This window comes from Eulemur rufifrons, chromosome 20 (assembly GCF_041146395.1).
Source record: "Eulemur rufifrons isolate Redbay chromosome 20, OSU_ERuf_1, whole genome shotgun sequence".
In the NCBI taxonomy this organism is placed as follows: Eukaryota; Metazoa; Chordata; class Mammalia; order Primates; family Lemuridae; genus Eulemur; species Eulemur rufifrons.
Genome location: NC_091002.1, coordinates 35994988 through 36019088, shown reverse-complemented (window position 1 = coordinate 36019088; position 24101 = coordinate 35994988). Strand labels below are relative to the sequence as shown.

Sequence of the window (24101 nt, the reverse complement as noted above, 5' to 3'; positions counted from 1 at the left end):
TGGCAACTCCAGTGACTGATTGCACAGTAACAATCTATTTATGTGGGGAGGTGTAGCTAAGCCCATACATTCCTATACTTACACATTCATTTAAATATAATTCTCGGATAATTTATTCTATTCATAATCCCAGTGTGGAAAAATACACTTCTACCCTGAAGTTTAATTTTGGACATGACAGAGATGTGATGTGTTATAAAATTAAAATTTGACAAAGCAAATCAGATTGCACCTCAAGGTCAAAAGAAGCGGAGAAAATTTCATGCCATAAATTTGCTTCTTCAAAGTTACAAAAATGAAACAAGTAGTGAAAGAGCTGCTGCCTTTGCACTGACAGTATGTCAAAATAAAATATTTATTTCTGTCCTTATTCTAAAGCAAACACTGTGTGCTTCTATATCTAGAAAGCTAAACTAGAGAAGAATCTTGAAAAATAATTTTCAACTTTTCTTTCTTATCAAAACGGGCAAATCTTCCTTTATACAACACCAAGTTTAATAAACAATTATCATTCAAAAAGCACCAAATTTGGCCTATAAATAAGAATATTGCTCTTACTCAAGTATCAAGCATTGACTCCTTCCTTTTTACATAGAATTCACATCCTAAGGGGCTATTCACCAAACACACAGTAAATAAAAATCAGTGAGTTCCTCCGAAACTCCTAAAGTTGTATAGATTTATATCTCATGAAAATATAAGGATGTCTACTCTCCACTGATAAGCTATTTTTCTTCCCTACTATTTGTGGAGCCAAATTTTTATATGAATTAAAGAGTGGAATTCAAAAATAAATGTCAGTTTTCCCTTTCCCTACACACATAAACCAGGGCCTTAACTGTAGAAAAAATTAAGTCAACAAATGGCCAAATGAGTACAGTATATTCATCCAGTAGAACAGAATGAATATCATCCATTTGTTTTTGAGTCCACAAAAGTAGCAGCTCTCCAATGTCACAAATAAAGAAGAAAAAAAACTAATGTTTAGAAATTAAGTTGACCTGTCTATGTAAACAAATAATATATACATTTATGTTAGCTAAAATTAAAACAATGTATACCAAAAAAATTTTAATTTTACTATATAATTTAAAAAATAAAATGTTTAAAAAGTAAAAGAACATGGAGTAGTCCAAATAAGGTAGCACATGAGCATTAGACAGCCCCTAGGCCTCATGAAATATCAGCATCTTCATAACGTTGTTTTTGTTCAGATTTAACTATAATTGACCTCTGACAAGCCATGCAATTACAAAAACTGAATTATGGCAAAGAGTATTTATATTCATTTTTAGTGGCCAATAATGAATTAGAATCTACTTCCCCATTACCTTCATCCTAATATAAATGCAGCTGTTTACACTCCCAGAGACTGGTTTCCTTTTCTACAGTCCCAGTCTAATTGGCTCAGTCCACATGGAAAGTAGCATGTGAAGACTTAGTCCACTTTCTGAAGCTGGAGATGCAAAGGCAGGGGTGCTCTGGCTTATATGCACTTATGGATGTCCATCTATTCTAGTGCCAGGGGAAAACTCTGAAATCTTCTTTCCAAGGATAAAACCTGAAAGTTTCAAAAAAAACCAACTACCATCAGTGCCCTCCAAGAGCCAAAGCCATAGCCATAAGACATCCCCAGTGCCAAGTGCTGTGCAAGGTGCTAGGCACTACTCTGAAAGTGAAATAAACCGTTCCTCTCTCATTCTGAGGAACTTTTATAACCATCTGTGTTCCCACCATATTAAATTTCAGGAGAAGAAACAGTGACCTGGAACTTGAGCCATTTGGGTTTCTCAGTTAAGAAACGTTCAGCATTGGTTGTTCCTCAGGCCCCAACCAACCCCAACCCCACCACCAGATTATTTGTACCCTAATGGTGCCAATTAAATTTTATAGGTAAAATCCTTCTTTCTATTCCAGAAGGTAATACCAAAAGCTGTCTTCCTTGTCTTCAAAGAAATGTAAATTAAAACAACACCAAAGTACAATGCAAAGGCAAAGGTTAAAAAAAATTCATCAAACTTAATATTGATGAAGTTTGGAGAAATACATACTCTTCTACCTTGAAATACAAATTCATTTTACCTTCCCATAGAGCGCTTTTGGTTACATGTATCAAAAAGTTTTAAAACTTACATACCTCCATAATTTCACTTCAAGGAATTTATTAATAGGGAATAATCAAAGATTTTTACAAAGATTTATCCACTAGGATGTTTGTCTCAGCCTGTTTATAACAGAAAAAAACTTAAAACAATCTGAATTTCCAACAATGAAGAAACAGTTAAATAAACATTCACATATATGATTAAAAATCATACAGCTATTAAAAATTGCATATAAGAATAATCATTGTATTCACAAAGAAAAGATTAGGTAGTCATTAGATAAAAAGTGTTCTATTATAATACTTTTGTAAAAAACCAAATATATCTATGCAATGAAAAGAAAATAACCTAAAGATAAACATGGAACTTTAAAAATGATATATATGTATGTTCAGAAACATTCGAGATGATGTTTTGTTATTTCTATTTTATATTTTCCTGATTTTAAGTATTAACATGCATTCCTTTTGTAATCAGACCCAAAAAAAACTGTTATCTTTAAAAAAAAATCCAGTTGACCAATATGTGTAATAAACTAAATATAAATTTCTCTAAGTTCACTGAGGAATTCTTAAAGAAAAAAAAATCTCTAAAAACATAGAACAAATGCCCAAACAGCTGCTGCTACTTTCCCTTGCATTTTTTTCTTTTTTTTTTTTTTGCTTCTAGTCTCTCTCAAAGACTAAAAGAAAGCCCCTTGAGGACTATGTTACTATTTAACTGCAGGGGATATACCCTTAAAAGTTGAGGCAGCAGGTGTCAAAAATATTACAGAAGAAGAAAACTCAAAGAGTAATTTCTTGGCAGCCATCCATCCCTCTTGGTAATTATTTTCTCTTGAGAATTATTTTCTAATTACTTAGAGGATTTAATATTTAGTTTGATTGCACAAATTCCTTCTGAAATAATTGTGGATCAGAAAAACTAAGAAGTAGGCCAGGCGGCACAGTGGCTTACACTAGCACTTTGGGAGGCCAAGGCAAGAGGATTGCTTGAGGCCAGGAGTTTGAGACCAGCCTGAGCAAGAGTGAGACCCTATCTCTACAAATCATAGAAAAAAAAAATTAGCCGGGGTGGTGGCACGTGACTTAAGTCCCAGCTACTTGGGAGTGTGAGGGAGGAGGATAGCTTGAGCCCCGGAAGTTTGAGGTTGCAGTGAGCTATGATGACACCACTGCACTCTAGCCCAGGCAAAGAGGGAGATCCTGTCTCAGGGGGAAAAAAAGAAAGAGAGAGAGAGAGAGAGAGAGAAGTGAAAAGTCAGAGAGCAGGAAAATATGTTGGGATGGAGAGCTAAATAAGAAAACATGATGACTTAACACATCACAAAGGCTCAAGTTCATTTATCCTTTCACTCTATCCTCATAGAAACCTTGTTTTCTGTCTATCTTCACATTAGATAAAAGGAAGACACTGAAATCCTAATAGCTAGAAGCTCAAACTTGAAGCTGTATAGCCAGTGCTGAGAATCCACCTTAAAAAAAAAAAAAAAAAAAAAAAAAAAGTTCTTGGCCAGGGGCGGTGGCTCACGCCGGTAACCCTAGAACTTTGGGAGGCTGAGGCAGGACGATCACTTCAGGCCAGGAGTTCAAGACCAGACTGAGCAAATCGCAAGAACCCTGCCTCCACAAAAAATAGAAAACTTAGCTGGACGTGGTGGTGACAGGAATTTGAGGTTGCAATGCTAGTAGAAATATATGCAGCTTGGAACCCACAATACTGACACCTGTTCAGGATCCGGAGGCTGAAGGAGAGGGAAATCCAAGCTTCCAAGAGGGGATGAAACCTCATCTGACATGCTGAAGGACTGAGGTGGGAATTTCTAGGAAAAGAAACTCTCCAGAGAAATAATATTTCAGGTAGAGGTAGCAGTTTGTGCAAAGGCCAGAAAAAGAGAAGGGAGGGTAGGTAGAAGGGAGAAAGAAGGAAAGGAGTGGGGGAGAAAATGAATTGCAGTTCGGCGGCAAGAGGTCAGTGGGTTGGAGACTGGCATGGCAGGTATATTGAGATAAGCCTTGTTAGACACATTGAGGAGTTTGCCCTTGATCTTATGAGGCAGTGGGGAGCCACTAAAGATGGCTGAACAGAGAAGTACCGTAAGAACAATCATTTTGTCTGCATCTGGAGAGCAGGTGAGGTTGCAGGTAAAGTACTCAGGAGTCTTACAATAGTCTAGGTAAAAAACTATTTAACTTAAATGAAGATTATGACTGCGGAACTAAAGAAAGGAAACTTCTAAGTCTTTCAATGAAGCTAAAAGAAAATTAACGTTCAAGGATAAAGTGTTCAAAACTATTATGTGCTACAGAGAGATCCAGGAAAATAAGGACTGAAATAGGGCTTCAAGAAGAGGTTATGGCGACATTGGTGAGTTTTAGTGGAATCAGTTTGGTGAAAGCCAGATTAGCAGTGTCTTAAAATATCTTATGTACAAGTTAGGAATTCAAAAAATGTTGAAAGAAAAAATACAGTTTGATTCCATTTTTTCTAATCTAGTCACACTAGACTCAGGCTCTCTGATGTTACTCTGAATCAAACTGGACTCAAATCAGAAACATGCAATCAACCCACAGTTAAAGAGAGCAGAGATAGAAGAAGCAATAGCTACAATTATGAGCTAGGAGGAGAAAAATTGAAGTTATTTCAACTGAAGTACTTGGTACAAAGTTACATAGTTTTATCTCTGCTTCTAGTCTCCTCCTCAAATTTATCCTTTCCCAATTTATCTTTCACACTGCTGCCAGAGGGATCTTTCTGCCATATCTGATCTCATTGTTCTTCTCTGAAAAAATTCTTTAAAAACTCTCCATCTTCTTCAATAAAAAAAATCTAAGCCCCTGAAGGTAACATACGAAGCACTTCATGATCTGGCCTGTGACCTGTATTTGCTCTAAGCACACTCAGCCACATGTGCTTCTCTAGGTGCACCATGCGCTCAGCTGTTTCCCTGGATTATATGCTTTTCTCTGTTTGCTCACGGCACCTTGGACATGGCTCTAATAAAGCACTTCATCATGTTATATAGCAACTGTTTACTTACTTGTTTTCACCTCCACTGCTCAATCCAGTTCTTGACTAATAATAAGCACTTAATAAATCTTTGCTGATTTTTTTTTTTTTTTTTTTGTCAAGTGAAAGTTTCTTACTCTTCCATTTAGGCAGTATTTGAAAATCTGTTTGTTTAACCCTAAAGATCAAAGCATGTACACCCAAATGCTTTCAAGCATCTCCAAGAGGTAACATTTAAAAGTGTAAAATTTTTTCCTAGAAAAATAGTGCTTTGTTATACAAATAGAATTTGAATGTCATACACAGACAATCCAATTTAGAAAACACCTCTCTGTTGTAGTATAAACAGTTGTACTTTAAGTAAACTTAGAATTAAAACTGGATCACACTGAAAGCACATACAGATCAGTGTCAAATACACATTAGTAATTACAAAAATTCATATTAAAATATGTGATGTTTTGAAAAAACTGCTCAGGAAGAAAGCAGTTACTCTACCTTGAGCATCAGTGTTTTTCAGGGGAAAACTGGCTCTGCATAAAAGAAAATCAGAATGCCAGTAACCATGGCAGATAGCCTCCATCTCCTCCACTCATCTGAGTTTTCTAGTCGAAGAAACCAGTGGTATGAAGTCCATTCAGTAACCATAAATTAATAATTATGATTGCTAAAATACACCAAGTACACATTTTATGCCAGAACTGTACTATATACTTTTCACACATTACTCACAAAATTCCTCTGATCTTAATTACTAGTATTATCCCTACTTTATAGATGAAAAAACTGAGGATTGAAGGGCTGAATAATTTGCCCAATCAAGCTGATGTCAGCAGGGGCAATTTAAAATTAGCACTATGGGAACAGTGCCAACAAGCTTTTCAATAGCCTAGAAAAAAATAATTTGGGTTTCTAAGATATAAAAATTACAAAATTAAAATTTACCTAAATATCTTCAAAATATGCTGTTCTGTCAACTAACCAACTGTCACCCAACTCTTAATTATGGATTATGTTTAATGTGGGCTGTAGCATATTTTAATATATTGCAGATATGATTTAGGGTGGGGCTTTAAAAAGGAAGAATGCCCAAACTTCACAAAGGTCTTAAAATGTTACTGAAACCAAAAAAAGAAAAGAAAGAAATGTTACTGAGATCCATTACAAAATTGCAAAAGACATGAACAGATATTTCACCAAAAAAGAGATACAGATGGCAAATAAGCATATGGAAAGGTGTTCAACATCACTAACTTTTAGAGAAATGCAAATTAAAACCATGATGAGATACCACCACATACTATTAGAATAGCTAAAATAAAAAATAATTATAACACCAAATGCTGGCAAGGATGTGGAGAAACTGGATCTCTCATACATTACTGGTAGGAATGTACATGAATGTTCATAGCAGCTTTATTGGTAATAGCAAAATACTGAAGAGAACCCAAATGTCCTTCAATAGGTGAATAGTTGAACAGACTCTAGAACATCCACGCAATTGACTACTCTAAGCAATAAAAAAAGAATGAACTAGTATTGATACCTGTAACAATCCGAATGGACCTTAAGGGTATTACATTTAGTGAAAAAAATCCTCAGAAGATTATGTGCTGGCTGTGTTATTCCATTTGCATGACATTCTTTTTTATTATTAATACTATTTTGATGGACAAATCATATATACTGATGGGGTACAATGTGATGTTTTGATACATGTATACAATTATGATTGATTAAATCAAGCTAATTAATATATCCATCACCTCACTTACCTGTATCATTTTTTTATGATCAAACAATTGAAATTTACTCTTAGCTATTTTGAAATATATAATACATTATTGTTAACTATAGTCACCCTACTACACAATAGATCTCAAAACCTATTCCTCCCAGTCTATCTGAAACTTCGGAACCTTTGATCAACAACTTCTCATTCCCTCTCTCCCACCTCCCCTCCACTCTCTACTAACCATCATTATACTCTCTACCTCTATGAGTTCAACTTTTGTGGCAATGAAAGCAAAAATAGATAAATGGGATGGCCTCAGACTAAAATGCTTCTGCACAACAAAGGAAACAATTAACAAAGTGAAAAGACAACCTTAAAAATGAGAGAAAATATTAGCAAACTATACATCTGATAGGGGGTTAATATCAAAATATATAAGAAACTCAATAGCAAGAAAACAAATAGCCCGTTTAAAAAAAAAAAAAGGGGGGGGCAAAGGACCTGAACAGACATTTCTCAAAAGAAAACATACAAATGGCCAACAGGTACATGAAAAAACGTTCAGCATCACTAATCATTAGGGAAATGCAAATTAAAACCACAATGAGATATCACCTCACACCTCATATAATGTCTTTTATCAAACAGTTGAAAGATAACAAGTGTTGGTGAGGATGCAGAGAAAAGGTAACTCTTGTACAATGTTGGGAACATAAATTAGTATAGCTATCATGAAAAACAGTATGGAAGTTCCTAAAAAAAATAAAAACAGAACTGCCATATGATCCACTGATTCCAGGAACTGAAATCAATATTTTGAAGGGAATCTGCACGCCAGTGTTCATTGCAGCACTATACAACCTTCTTAAAATGACAAAACTATAAAGATGGAGCACAGAGGATGAAGGTATGTGGATGTGAATACAAGGGTAGTAGCAGGACAGAGCTCTTTCATGATAATTGAATAGTTTTGCATCTGGATTGTGGTGGTGTCATATCTATACATGGGATAAAACTACATAGTACTAACGCATATATATACATACACACACACTCACAGAGGTTTAAAAATGGTGAAAACTGAGTAGTTTCTCGTCTAGATAATAGTACCAATATTAGTTTTCTGGTTTTAATACCATAGTGTAGCTATATATGATATCACCATTGGAGAAGATTACACAGTACAGGCGAAGGGTACATAGTACTCTTTATATTATGTTTGCAATTTCCTACAATTATTTCAAAATAAAAAGTTTAAACAAAAAAATGGCCCTGGGTAAGATAACCTGAATTTGAAACTAAACTTGTGCTACTGCCTTGTGTACTATAATGCCTACAAAACCTATTTTATTAAAATATACCAAATATGCATAATTTCCTAGAGAGAAAAATATATAGGATGTTCATCCTGGGCCACATTTAAGGAAGTTCAAAAGGCACTTCATTAGTAAGTTTAAAATATCAAATCATTTCATTCACAGCAACTAAGACCAGGTTCAATAGTATGGTCATGGAAAGAGAACTTCAGACGGGGCTGCTTTGGCACCTTGACTAGAGGCACTGCTTCTCACTTCCCTCTCACTAGAGGCAGCTCTGTAGTTACCTTGTTGACCTGAAATGTTAACAGCTGTTCCACTCCTTGCATGCTAGGCAAGCAAACTGCACAGTAGAAAGCTGTAAATAGAGCCATTACATTGTACATTCATTTGAACTTCCTGATGAGGCTGTCCTTGTGAGATGCAAAACAAGGCCAAATTATAATTATCATAAGCACAGAGGTGAGCTATAGGTACCTAATGGTTTTTGGGAGTGAGCAAAAGTTGCTGCCTGTTTTCATATTAATTAATCACACCCTTGTATATTATGTGGCAGCTATGAAAAAATTACACATACAGGCAAGGGCAAGGTAATAATATGAAAAAATTAAAACAGTAGTGAGATAGTGATGTTCTTCTGTTTAGTGCCACTTTATTTTATTTCAATAAAAATTACCCAAAAATATTTTTATTGATTGATCAAATAAATAACTTTTAAAACCAGAGCCAAATTGATTCACTATGCCAAGTCCCCAATACTGAATGTGATATTGGTCAGAGGTGCCACAAATTCATTTGCATGTAGTTCAATATAACATATATATAGTATCAAATATTTTTTAAGACCATAAGGAGAAGACATTGCTTTGGGACTTGACACAAAAAGGTAAAAAGGCAATAGTCTGTGGCTTCAAGGGGGAGAAAAACAGATATACAGTTAACAAAACCCAAGAAAGACCACTACTGCTGCTATTAAGCATGCTAATGTGGCAAATTCAATGTTAACAAGAAAAAGAAAACTCATGAGAGTAGTCTTCAAATATTTAAAACAGAAGTAGATGTCATCATGTCATCAATTGTACTTCTCAGGACAGAACTAGGATTAATGGCTAGAAATTATTAATACAAGAACATACAGGAAGCCTACTGGTATATATATAAAACCTTTTAATTTTTTTTTAATTAAAGCTTATATGTTTATATAATTTAAGGCATAATAAATTGTTGGCAAGTTATTAACTATAGTGACATCTGATTAAAAGTCTGTACTGGAGAGGATTTCATGGGACCCTGTCCAAGAGCCTGTGTTCTTCAGGGGCCCCACAGGACAGAGGAAAGCATTTTGATACCCAGAGCCACAAATGAACAGTCCATAGAGACTAGATATAAAGGAGACCTGTAGCCTATGACATGACCTGAGAATGAAATTCTATCCAAAAGGAGTGAATTGTATTGGGTGGAGATTAAATGACCCAGACTCCTCTCTCAAGAAGAGTTTTACATTTTAGAGAGGCAGCAAAAGCAGCAGAGGAGAAAGGAAGAGGCATCAGAAGAAGAGAAAGAGAAAAACTGAGCCCTGATTAAGGCAAAGCAGCTACAGTACAAAGCAACTGATACCCAATTCTGAAAGAACAAGCTGACTAGGCTTCCAGACTTCCAGCTAGGTTGCCAGAACAGTGCTATATCCCAGAACGATGCTCCGGTTTAAGACCCATCTGTTCACCTACCAATGCATTTTTCTACTATACTATGTGAATTTACTCAGCACCAGAGGGACCCTTGACACAATGTTGAACTTCACTTGAACTCTACTCCTGGAAAACAGCCACATCAAGAAATTACCCCCAACCTTTAGGGTTCTAGAAAATGGCTTACTGCAAAGAACCACTCTTCACCATATAACTTAGATAAAACTCACAGATGACCGTCTTGTAACCTATGACAAGGCCAGACACAGACCCTCCAAATTTCCATTCTCTGCCTCATACATGATTAGCTGAACTGTTTTTCCCCATTTACCATTCTGGTTGGTCAATGCCCACACACTGGATCTGACCAAATTTAAGTCAGCCTTTTCCTCTTCCTCCAAAACCCCTGAACTTTGACCCACCCTTGGGCAGTGAACAACCTCTCCTTAACTGCCCCTCCTCAAATCAGCTGACCTCAAGAGAAAAACATTCCCCGAACAACTGTCTAATCATGCCACCCCCTCATCCCATTCCCACACCTAACTTTTTTCTGACCTTGTTTACTTCTCCCTGTGAAGGAAAAGCCCTTTTCTGCTTGACCCTTGAGACACTTACAGATATCATAGTTGAAGCAGCTCTCCCTATAGAAATATTCTTCCTCTCCCTATTGCAACTGTCCTCCTCCTCTTATTGTAATAGTCTTTTTGGATAAAGCCTTTCCTTACCTAAGTCCAGATTGGTTTTTATTTGACATTTTCAGCCTGAAAAGAGCCTAACTTTACAAAACACAAATTAAAACCGTTAAACATCCCTTATTTACAATTGTTATAGAATCACAACTATTATGTCTTTCTTGATTTATAGCCATGTAATAAAATGCATACGTATATAGTACATACAGGCTACCATAAATAACATCTAGCATATCTTTCCCTGTTCAAATAGGAAAATTAATTAAACAATTAATCTTTAAAATTAAAATGCACCTGTTAAAAATGAAGCATTTCGTAATGAAAGTAAAAACCTGAAACCAAACAATTAAGGTTTTGAAATCACAGAAATAATTTATATTTTACTTTTGTCTGGTATAGTTCAATCATCTCTTTACAACCTACTCAAAAGAAGGAAAAAGGCTGATTAACTTGTATTTATGTTTGCCGGTTATTAACTCAAACATGAAATTAACAATAATATGTTACAGGTGCTAAAGTTCTTTCTGAAGAACTTTCTGCAACAATCTGTCACTTCTCCAGTGGTCCAGTGCCCTAATCTCAGTTCAGCACCTTTCACTCTAGAGGGCACTGTAGATAGCACATTACTTACGGCACATTCATAAAATAAATTCTCAACGTTGTTAATCAAGAAGGGAAATATATAAGACATTTCTATACCAGGAAGCATTTTTTTCTAGAACACTTGAATTCTTGTTTAACAAAAAATGTTTTTAAATAATACTCATAACAAATACATCACAGCAAAATCAACTACTCACCCGCATTGACTATAGCATCTACTTCTAGCAATGTAATGTCACCTCTATAGAGAGAAACTTTTTCACTCAAACTTTTCTTCACCTCTGATGTTTCCTGAGTATCTTCCTCTGTAACAAAAAGGGACACATATTAATAGTAATATTTTTAATTAAGACAACATTTTAGTCAAGACAACTACAAGAGTCAATATGAATCATATTCTACTACAAAAGACAAGTGGAAAAAAGAGTTTAAGTACCAGGGGTGTGGTCTATTCTCTATTTATTTTGTATTCCTCAACACAAACGTGCTATCACATACATAATGGGCATCCAAAAAATTGGGGCAGGTTATAATTGGTGAGCAAAAAAATTCAAAATTAGTAATTTTATTATTAAAATGTCCATTTTAAAATAAAATTGTATACCACTACATTTCAAAAGGAGGTAAGAAAAAAGATGTGCAACTACTTAAGACAAAGTAAATTTTCACAGTTCTTTGAAGCTTATTTCTCTCTTGTTCCAGTCACCTAAAAGGCATCATTGAAAAGAATATTTACTTGAGCACAAAAACATTTAGGTTCAGCTCTTTACTCCTTCTAAGTAACATCCCTCAGGATGGGACATTTCAAGAACATTTGAATTTGTGAAACTGCTTTTCTTATCAAATTGTATTTAACCTTTCACTGTAGAGGGCGCTGCTAGATCTAAAAGAGAAATAGCTCTACCCATACACAGCACTGTCAGCAAACCAGTGTATTTAAAACAAGCCCAAAACATTAGATTCTAAAACCTGATATATTTTGTGATGCTTTAGAGAAAGAGTTTTTTAATATACTTTTAAGAAAACTGATTTATATACTCATACTTTTTTAAGTCTTTATGATCTGTGTAAATCTTTCATGGGGGAAGATAATGCTATTCATTCACTAAGACACTCTCAGATCAGCATGCAATTTTGAGATATCTGGGGGATTAGAGGTGATAGGTTATGAGTCACCTAAATTGTCTTTAAACTCCAATAGCCAAAGAAAAAAGTTGGCCAAGACTCAGGAAATAATCTGTGGCCATAAAGGTGATCCTTCCTCTCTCTGTCTACAAATCATCCCCTTCTTAGCAACCACTTCTCTCCTTAAAGGATTCTAATCAAATACTGTTAGTGGTAATGATGAGAAGGAGAATAATTGGGAAAATTGTATGTTAAAAGAGTAGAGAAATATTTTAGGAGGTCTCAAAATATGAAATACTTAATAGTTGATCTGATCTCCTGAAAGACTCCTAGAGTACTATTTCCCTCTGTCAGGTAGTGATTAAGAGCAGAATTTACTGCCACAACTCTGTGGAAATCCTAGTTCTGCCAATTAACAGCTGGGTGAGTTTGATAAGTTATTTATTCTCTCCATGAGTCAGTCTGTAAAATACTGGCTTCTTCACAGGTAACATGAGTTCATTACACTTAGAATAATGTTTGCCTCTAGTAAGCTATCAAAAAACATGACCATTTTTTATGAAGATGACAAATACTATTTCATCATCGATATTCAGCATACATGGACCACAATAGTTAAGCTATGTTTTCAAAATACATTGTTATTTTGAATAAAATACTGATATATTTATTGCTCTTATTGCCTATCAGTGAAAGACACTGTATTTTATTTGTGCTCTTATCAAATTGTCAACACCTGGCCCAATGACAAAGACTTTGAGCTACAAGTCCTTGAGTTCCACATCCAACCAGTTTCTATTCTTACTGCATTAACTACATTAGAAATTTCTAATTCTCAGTTAAAGATTGTTGGATGACAATAAATATTTGGTGGCTTTGTCAGATAATTCTGGATATTTAGACTATTGTGAACCTAGAACTTACAAAAGACTCCTCACTGAAAATGAGTTTTATTAATAGAACTACATCAGGCATTAAATTAGCAAGCATATAACAAATGAAAGCAGAAAGATTGACTGTTTCAACTTGGTAGAGTACATAGATTTCCAATCCATTTTGTAGCTCCTTTTAGCTCTATAAAGTATTTCCTCATTTTCTCATGAAGTATTATGTAATACTACATGTGTAGTGATACGATTTTTAAACATATTTGGTAATAAATCATGTGTTTCTCCAAAAGTAATTATTAAAGAAAAGTATTGGAAAGCATCAAAGTTTAAACCATTTATAGCACAGTTCAGTGTCTTTAAAAGAAATCCTAATTGCTCATCTGCAAATTTTAAAAATGGGATATTTCGAGTCTAAAGTGAAGAACAATCCAACATATTGAATATACTGCTGTGACATGTCACTCAAGTAAGTTACTCAAAATGGTCTTTACTAGAATTATCAGCATCATGAAGAAATATTTTCATCTCTTTCTCTCTCATTTTAAAAACATGAGCATCTTTTTTTCCCCTCAATAGTCAGACTTATACTTACAGCCCAATTCCTTGCATAGTATGCCAAAAAGTCATATACATACTTAATGGCTATAATTTGATAGTACTAATAACTATCAGTATTTCCTTCAACAATAAATCAAAACCCTAATGACATATTTTTGAACACCAACTGTTCTCTGTGACTACAAAATGTAAATTACCACTTAGAGGCCACCTCTTTTATTTGCATAGCAATGCACTGCCCTTCCTTTTCACACAACTGTGTTCCATCAGCACTGATCCCAATGTATCTTTTCCCATATTCTAGCTTTTTCATAACAAACAGGACAAAAAGTTGTCAAGTGTTTATTTCTCATGGACATTACATATGTACACAAAGCACCGATTCAAATTTTTTTTTTTTTTTTTTTTTTTTTTTTTTTTGTTGAGACAGAGTCTCACTTTGTTGCCCAGGCTAGAGTGAGTGCCGTGGCGTCAGCTTAGCTCACAGCAACCTCAAACTCCTGGGCTTAAGCGATCCTACTGCCTCAGCCTCCCGAGTAGCTGGGACTACAGGCATGCGCCACTATGCCCGGCTAATTTTTTTTTTTTCTATATAGATTTTTAGGTGTCCATATAATGTCTTTCTATTTTTAGTAGAGACAGGGTCTCGCTCAGGCTGGTCTCAAACTCCTGACCTTGAGCAATCCACCCGCCTCGGCCTCCCAGAGTGCTAGGATTACAGGCGTGAGCCACCGCGCCCGGCCCGATTCAAATTTTGATCACTAGCTTTTTCCAATTGCAAGTTGAAGTATCTATCGTGCTAGCAATTGTTCTTCCAGATTGTATACTATTAATATTGTCAAAGGAAACTAGAACAGGATAGTAGTTAAAACAGTAAAAACAGATTTTATTCAGAAACTACTGCAATAAAGGAAAAGAGAACTCAGTAGAGAACTGGGTTCCATTCTGAATACAGTAAGAACAACTGGGGATTTATATAGCCAAGGAACAGGGTGGGGGTTAGTGGGTGGAAAATTACTAAGACAATACATCAGGGGTATGGAACAGGTGGGATTCTGGCTAAAGAGACTTAATGGGGTTCTTGCTGAGCTAATGCTGGGATGATCACATACTGACTGGAGGACGATGGGGGATGAGGAATTTGATTAGATATCAAGGGTTATCAGATATCAAAGGTAGGGGATTCTCTTTAAACTGACTTAGCAAGATTTTTGCTCAAACTGGACAGCGTAGGTCTGGCAAGGATGGGGCCTAGACAAGAAAAGTGCTTAGAGAAACCTGACTAAAGTTTGGTTAAGGAGACAGTCTTTGTCAGTTCTTCTTCTTGTTCGAGTAAAGAAGAGATATTCTCATGAAGGTTGCCCATACATGAACAGTTGTGGTGATTTCTTCAGTTTATACCAGGTTGTCCACCTTTAGTTTTCTGGGCTTTGGGAAAAGGATAGTTTTAGTCAGGGATGGCAAACCTGTGGCCTCAAGACCACATGTGGCCTTCCAGATCCGCAAGTGTGGCTCCTCAACCAAATCCAAACTTCACAGAATAAATCCCTTTAATAAAAGGATTTGTTCTGTAAAATTTGGATTCAGTCAAAAGGCCACACTCAAGAATCCAGTTCTCAGTGATGGCAAGTCAGGAAGGTGAGAAAAAAAGTGTAAATGTTAGTTTGGAGAATTATAACCAGCTATTGGAGGAAACTATTAATGGAAGAATTAAAATATATAGGATGGCAAGATCCAGTCCAGTTTATAGGCAGATAACAAAAACCTCAAAGAAAATGAACAGGACTAGAATTTAGGAACTCACGAGGGTATACTATAGTTTTCCATTTAAACTTAAATTTTCTCTCTATAATCACCTCCCTTTTTGATTCTTGTTTACAAAATAAGTCTGGCCTCATTACATTTGGCCTGATTATTTACCTAATTGCAGAAAGAATAGCAATTGACCACTTAAAACTTTTTGAGTTTGCTTTGCTGGAATTTTTCATAAGAAATCTCAGATTAGACTTTTAAAAGCCTCTTGAGGCTTAGAAGCCAAGTCAAGAATTCACTACTAGATTTCTCCTATAATAACTATACATTTGGGTGAATTCTTGTCTTTCTGAGGTTCCAAAATTATCCTAAGTTTCCTAGACCTTCCAGGAAGTGACCTTCCCTACTCACCCATAAGGATGGGAATCTAATAAGCCAGGCACCAGGCCAGATTCTAAGAGGGCTTTGTAAGCATTGGCTCCATAAAGTCAACCTTTGTGCCTGAAAACTGTCTGGACATATCTGATTCAATGCATCATTTTTAAATATGACATTCCAGTCAAGGCCTTTGTTATAATCTGATTTTTCCAATTACATCCTGTTACAAGGAGGACAGATTTTTATTGAACTTATAGAAATAATTGTATTGCCATGAAGATAGGAATAATCAATAAGAGTTTCTGAATTCTGGAGGGATCAGGTAGGAAGATAAATGTTTCATTTCTTTTTACAAAAATATAATCTACTAAATTGTCATAAGTTATAGATAGCTTGAGAAAAGAGAAAGGGAGTCCCTTAAATAAAACATCCAAGAACCAGCAATGTTCTAAAACAATAACTATGAAAATTATCATCATTCTTTATTATGTCATGCAGTTCCATGTAATTGATTTTTCTTCTGCTTGATCTTGGGTTAGCAGTTTTATGAACCTGTCAGCTTCTCCACTAGTTCTGGAAATCCATACTCATTTCAGTGGTATGGTCTGAAAGTTACCTAAGCAATGCCATCAGAAGCCTATACCCCAGAGTACCTGGCACAGTCCTTTCCATGGATCTCTGAGACAATCACTTTTTGCTGAAAATGAAGCATTCTGGCCTGTAAGCTGATTGCCAGAGCTCTCAGGAAGAATCAGAGTTTAAAAAAATAAAATAAAATCTGTGGATGATAAAAAACTTAAAACGTCTGTGGTTAAAAATCTGATGAGGGTTCATTATAAAAATGATATAATTGACAGGAGAATTTGGTTATTTCTGTAGACATTAAACAACATGTAAATAATAACTAGACTCTTACAGACATTGGCCTGGGCAAAGAATTTATGTAGAAGGCCCCTAAGGCAATCACAGCAACAACAAAAATAAATAAATGGGACCTGATTAAATTAAAAAGCTTCTGCACAGCCAAAGAAACAGTCACTAGAGTAAACAGACAACCCACAGAATGGGAAAAAATTTTCGCATACTACACATCAGATAAAGGACTGATAACAAGAATCTATTTAGAACTCAGGAAAATCAGTAAGAAAAAATCAAACAACCCTATCAAAAAGCGGGCAAAGGACATGAATACAATTTTTCCAAAAGAAGATATAAGAACAGCTAAAAAACATATGAAAAAATGCTCAACATCTTTAATCATCAGAGAAATGCAAATCAAAACCACAATGAGATATCACTTAACTCCAGTGAGAATGGCCTTTATCAAAAAGTCCTAAAACAATGCATGTTGGCGTGGATGCGGAGAGACAGGAACACTCATACACTGCTGGTGGGACTGCAAACTAGTGCAACCCCTGTGGAAAGCAATATGGAGATACCTTAAACAGATTCAAGTAGACCTACCATTCAATCCAGCAATCCCACTACTGGGCATCTACCCAAAAGAACAAAAGACATTCTATGACAAAGACACCTGCACCCGAATGTTTATAGCAGCACAATTCACAATTGCAAAGATGTGGAAACAACCCAAATGTCCATCAATTCATGAGTGGATTAGTAAAATGTGGTATATGTATACCATGGAGTATTACTCAGTTATAAGAAAAAACAGTGATATAGAATCTCTTTTGTTCTCCTGGAGAGAGTTGGAACCCATTCTATTAAGTGAAGTATCCCAAGAATGGAAAAATAAGCACCACATGTACTCACCAGCAAATTGGTTTCCCTGATCATCACCTAAGTACACATTTGAGAATAACACCAATTAGGTATTGGACAGATGTGGGGGGTTCGGGGAGGGGATGGGTGTATACACCTACATAATGAGTGCAATGCACACTGTCTGGGGAATGGACACACTTCAAGCTCTGACTTGGGGGGGATGGGGGAGGATGGGCAATATACATAACCTGAACTTTTGTACCCCCATAATAAGCTGAAATAAAAAATAATAATAAAAAAATGCATGCCCATATTATACTTAATGCTAACAACTCGAAGACATGCCCATTTTTATTAAACCAACAATATTAATTAATTTTATTTACCAAATGTGTACCAAAGTCACATGAACTTTAAAAAGCATTTGTGTTAGTTTCCGTATTTCTGGGAATTTTAGGAATATTTAATTTATGGAAGAGCTCATTTATCTCTAAGACAATTTGAATAGAGCTCTTTTACAAGATTTTATGAATTGGTAATACCATCCAGAGATAGAAAAATGTCACATATATATAATACATACATAAACATATATACAGATAGATGCAAATAGAGACCTTACAGCTTCCATTCTAAAATTTTAGCCATCGGTCAGGTAAACACAGTAACATACTCTCATCTTTGGGCCACTTTATATTTTTACCAGAATTGCATTTCTGGTAGATGGAACAATTTAGATTACCTGTTTAATATGAGTGCTAATATTTTTTAACAATATTTGTACAGAAGTTTTAAATTTTTTCACTTTCCCTGGCATGTAATCCTATAGAAGCTTTGGACTAAGTTTTAGGAAAGGGATGGCCTGAGATGACAGCAAACATCTGTCTCCAAAGCCCAGCTGAATGGATAAAATACTCAGTGTTTCCAATTAGCCCTTTTTCCCTTTTCAGCCCCACAAAGTTGTTTTTGGGGTCCCTGAGTCCCTTGAGAGCCCCCAGTGAGGAACTGGGGACTTAAAAATTCACATGGCTATAGGGAGTTGAGGGGCTAAAGTTGGACGAGAAAAGTCTGGCTGATGGGGACACAGGAATAAAGGAGGTAAAGATTTGAAGGGGTACTTAGCAAAGGGTTCAAGAGAATTGAAGAAAACATCAAAGGTGCTAAGTGGAAGGAGGAGCAGAAGCAATAGGAAGGGAGAGATCTCAGAGCAGCTGGTATGGGTAGATCTTAAGTTTCCAAGAGAAGCCAATGAAGTTCCAAATTATCCTTAGTAAAATCATGTCAATAAGAAAGGAAGTGAGGCCGGGCACAATGGTTCATGCCTGTAATCCTAGCACTCTAGGAGGCCGAGGCAGGAGGATTGCTTGAGCTTAGGCGTTCAAGACCAGCCTGAGCAAGAGGGAAACCCTGTCTCTACAAAATATAGAAAAATTAGCCAGGTGTGGGGCACATGCCTGTAGTCCCAGTTACTTGGAAGACTGAGGCAGAAGGATCACTTGAGCCCAAGAATTGGAGGTTGCAATGAGCTACGATGATGCCACTGCACTCTAGCCGGGGCGACAGAGCAAGACTCTATTTCCAAAAAAAAAAAAGAAGGAAAGAAAGTTGGTGGAGTATATACAGTACTCCTCTCTTATCTGTGGGGTACATGTTTCAACACCCTCAGTGGTTGCCTGAAACTGCAGACAGTACCAAACTTGATTGCCATCCATCAGAACACGTTTCTGTTCATGCCTTCCACCCACAAATTTAATGCCTTTTCCACCTTACCTGAGCACTTACCATACATTGTGACTGTAACTTTTGTAGTTTGATGTGTGACAGCAAAACTAGCACAAATTTCTTTTTCATTCTTCATAATTTCACAGATAGAAAATTCATTCTTACCATAAATCTTAACAACCTAAACATATAATTTTTTTTCTTATTAAGTCAAGAACTTTCACCTTTCTACTTGAAGCACTTTATGATTTCTCTTGGGCATATATAAATTGTACTTTGGGGCCATTACTAAGTAAAATGAGGGTGACCTGAACAGAGGAGTGCAATACAGTGACAGTGAATTGGATAACTAAGACAGCTACTAAGAGACTTAATGGGCAGGTAGCATCTACAGTTTAGATACACTGGACAAAGGAATTATTCATGTCTCACATAGGACAGAGCCTGATGGCATGAGATTTCATCAAGCTACTCAGAATGGCATGAAATTTGAAACTTATGAATTATTTATTTCTGGAATTTTTCATTCAATATTTTTGGACCATGTTTGGCCACTGGTAACTGAGACTGCGGAAAGCAAAACTGAGGATAAGGCGAGACTACTGCAGTCAATAAATGTTTGAGAAAGGGGCTTCAGTTGACTAAGAAGTTCCCATGAGAGAAGCAGGTTCAAATAGAACAGAGGCTTCACAGTATGCCACGAGAAACCTTTCCATCTCAGGAGAGAGTGAATCCCCACTTGAAACAAAGAGCAAGGAAGAAAGAATTCCAGCCTAGTAGGTATCTTTCCAACAAAGAAGGCTAGGCCTCTAGCCCAGCTTGAATGAGTATAGTCAGAATCTTAATCAAAATCTGTCTCTACCATGCTAATGGGTTGTGGTCTGGGGCACTGGCTTAGGAGTCAGACTCACCAATGGATCCCCAATCTATCCGTCAAGAATGAAGACAAAACCTTCAAAGATACACATTTGGGGTCCTGGGTGAGAGATCGAGGGATCCAATAATTAATCTAATCCTACCCAAGTTGTAGGACCATAATTGTTAAAGAAAACCAAAGCCAGACAGTAGGGAAAGCATAAAAACATCATTCAAGAACTACTGCAATAAGGGGAAGAGAACTCAGTGTAGAACTGGGTTCAATTCCTAATACAGCAAGGACAATGGGGGATTTATAGCCAAGGAACAGGGTGGGGGTTAGTGGCCTGGCACAGTGGCTCACACCTGTAATCCTAGCACTCTGGGAGGCCAAGGCAGGAGGATCATTTGAGCTCAGGAGTTTGAGAAGAGCCTGAGCAAGAGCAAAACCCCGTCTCTACTAAAAATAGAAAGAAATTAGCCGGACAAGTAAAAATACATAGAAAAAATTAGCCGGGCATGGTGATGCATGCCTGTAGTCCCAGCTACTTGGGAGGCTGAGGCAGAAGGATTGCTTGAACCCAGGAGTTTGAGGTTGCTGTGAGCTAGGCTGATGCCACGGCACTCTAGTGCAGGCAACAGAGTGAAACTCTGTCTCAAAAAAAAAAAAAAAAAAAAAATGAGATAGTCTTTGTCAATATCATACAACATTCAAAAAGTGGCATTTGAAAAAACATTGTTCCTTCTACTTCCTACTCTGAGGATAAAATTTATTAACTGTGTACTGGTTTTATAATTATTTGTTATAGTTTGACATCTCAGGAAAAAATTGTGAAAAACTTTTGATACGAGGCCAAAATAAAAAAAATTAGTGGATGTCTTGTGTAGTTTACCTATCATGGTGATACCTACTTTTCACTATCATTGAGCTATTTTACAACTGTGTAAGTTGCAGAAAATGGATAATAATGCAAATGATTATTCATAGAAATGAAAATGAATTATATTCCTTGGATTGCAATTAAATATTATCCTGTGGACAATTTACATTTATTTGCATTTATTTTGCATTATTTGCAAAGCCATTTCAGCAATCTTTACTGCCTATATATGTGTGGTTCTTTAAATTCTCCTTTCAACTAGAGTCAAATAAAATTGTGGGTAAGTGTTCATTTTATATTTGTATGACTTATAATCTCATATTTATAAAAAACATTTTTATTTAGTTCTAGTTTAACTAAATACTTGTATAGCACTATGATCTTTGTGCTCTTCTAATGCTTATAAATATTAACTCCTATAATCCTCATAACAGATATATATACAGTAAATATTACTACTATTCCACCTATATTGATAATGAAGCTGAGGCATACAGAAATAAAGTGGTTTGACCAAGTACAGACAGGTGGTAAGTACAAAGCTGGGATTTAAACCCAGGCAGCCCATGGTCTTAATCAACATGCTATGCAGGCTCTCATGTACCTATTTTTATTTCAGAGTCCAACTCTGAATAAACTGTTTAAGTCCTGTCTCTGTCGTTAGTTGCAAAATATAGCAATTTTATCCTCCCCCTCCCAAAAAAGCATTATGGGTTTTTTTTGCCCTAGGGGAAAAACTATAATCGGTTTTCCAGAGGAGTTATCATACTTTGAAAATAATATAAAGGTCTCAGTAGTTTCTGCTACTATTTGACAAAGTTTCATAACATACAAAATTTCAGGGACTAGAGGACAACAGTAAAAGCAAATTTGCAGATATTAATTATGTATCTTCTATTTCTGTTTTCTTTATTGTCTGTTTATGCAAAATCATCAAACTTGCAGATTCATTTGACCCAACACATCCTCTATTTACACTGAAACTCTGTTTACTATTTATATTTATGACCTTCTTCTGAGTTCTGGCATTTATGTTACTATTTCACCTCTACTTTAGGCATCAATAAACCACTCTAGAGATGGACTGATTCATTTTATGAGGTAGGGATATAATGCAATCCTATTATAACAACAAAGGCAAATTTAGTCTAATCTAATATATACTAATTCACTTATGAATTAGGTAGATAGATTAGGAGAAACAAACTCTGTTAATTGAATCTTAAGTAAGATGAACTGACCAACACTGTCCTTGTTTCAAAAACATAACTTTTTAGGACTATAATTAATATTGAGACTAGGACTTACATAAAAATCATATTTTTTCATTTCAAACACTTAAAATATATTTTAAAAATCTGTTTCATCACTTTCCCCCTGGAACAACCCAACTACCTGAAGGCCACTTGATAAACAGCTAAGGGATCATCAGTAGATCCTAGGACCACACCTGAAGAATAAGATTTTGAGAGCTAAGGGATCATCAGTAGATCCTAGGACCACACTTGAAGAATAAGATTTTGAGAGAGAGCCATACGAAGTGCCTGGGAATACTCCAAGTTCTTACTTTCCCCCATATTGACATCCCTGTATTTTAGCACGCATGGGCATGATACAGACAAGCCACCAAGGATACCAGTGAGTTGACTGGTGGTACAACAAGGGGTCTGCTGTCAGTGGACCTCTGCCATTCTCGGGATGCCTGAAAAGTCAGTTTAGTTTTAATACAGCCATGCGGATACAAATTCAAATTAACATTCCATGTCTCCTCTCCAAAAAAACACCCCAAATCATTAATAGGACACCATGCCATGAAAGCCAAAGCAAAGAAGTCACACAAATGTCTATAGAAATTAATGTAGCAAATCGAATCCAAGTGCTTATCAAAAAAATAATCCATCACGACCAAGTGGGCTTCATCCCAGAGATGCAGGGATGGTTTAACATACGCAAATCTATAAATGTAATTCATCACATAAATAGAAGCAAAAATAAAGATCATATGATACTCTCAATAGATGCAGAAAAAGCATTCGACAAAATTCAACACCCTTTTATGATAAGAACACTCAAAAAAATAGGCATAGACGGGGCCTATCTAAAAATGATACAAGCCATATATGACAAACCCACAGCCAACACCATACTGAATGGGGAAAAACTGAAAGCATTCCCACTTCGAACTGGAACCAGACAAGGCTGCCCACTGTCCCCATTACTTTTCAACATAGTATTGGAAGTCCTTGCAAGAGCTATCAGGCAAGAGAGCAGAATCAAGGGAGTCCAAATAGGGACAGAAGAGATCAAACTCTCACTCTTTGCTGATGATATGATGTTATATCTAGAAAACCCCAAGATTTCAACCAAGAGACTCCTGGAATTGATTAATGAATTCAGCAAAGTCTCAGGATACAAAATCAATACACACAAATCAGAGGCATTCATATACGCCAATAACAGTCAAACGGAGAACCAAATTAAGGACTCAATACCCTTCAAAATAGCAACAAAGAAAATAAAATATCCAGGAATATATCTAACCAAGGAAGTAAAGGACCTCTATAGGGAGAACTATGAAACTCTGAGGAAGGAAATCGCAGAACATGTAAATAGGTGGAAAACCATACCATGCTCATGGATCGGTAGAATCAACATTGTTAAAATGTCTATACTGCCCAAAGTTATCTACAGATTCAATGCAATCCCTATTAAATTACCAACATCTTTTTTCACAGACATAGAAAAAATAATTTTACGCTTTGTATGGAACCAGAGAAGACCCCGTTTAGCAAAAGCAATATTAAACAACAAAAACAAAATGGGAGGTATTAATTTGCCAGACTTCAAACTTTACTACAAGGCTGTGGTTCTAAAAACAGCCTGGTACTGGCACAAGTGCCGAGACACAGACCAGTGGAACAGAACAGAAAATCCAAATATAAAACCATCCTCATATAGCCATCTAATCTTTGACAAAGCAGAAAAAAACATACTCTGGGGAAAAGATTCCTTATTTAATAAATGGTGCTGGGAAAACTGGATATCCACATGTAGAAGACTAAAACAG

The 24101-nt window shown here is 36.0% G+C and overlaps 1 protein-coding gene across 4 annotated transcripts in view; it reads right to left on the bottom strand.

The window, feature by feature from the left end:
• The window catches only part of MACROD2 (mono-ADP ribosylhydrolase 2), a 1707340-nt gene that overhangs the window by 1622419 nt on the left and 60820 nt on the right, over window positions 1–24101 (bottom strand). For all 4 annotated transcript variants that reach the window (XM_069495843.1, XM_069495844.1, XM_069495845.1 and 1 more), the window contains exon 3: window positions 11346–11453. In XM_069495843.1, coding sequence (XP_069351944.1) covers window positions 11346–11453 — 108 coding nt within the window. The remainder of the gene's footprint in view (window positions 1–11345; window positions 11454–24101) is intronic.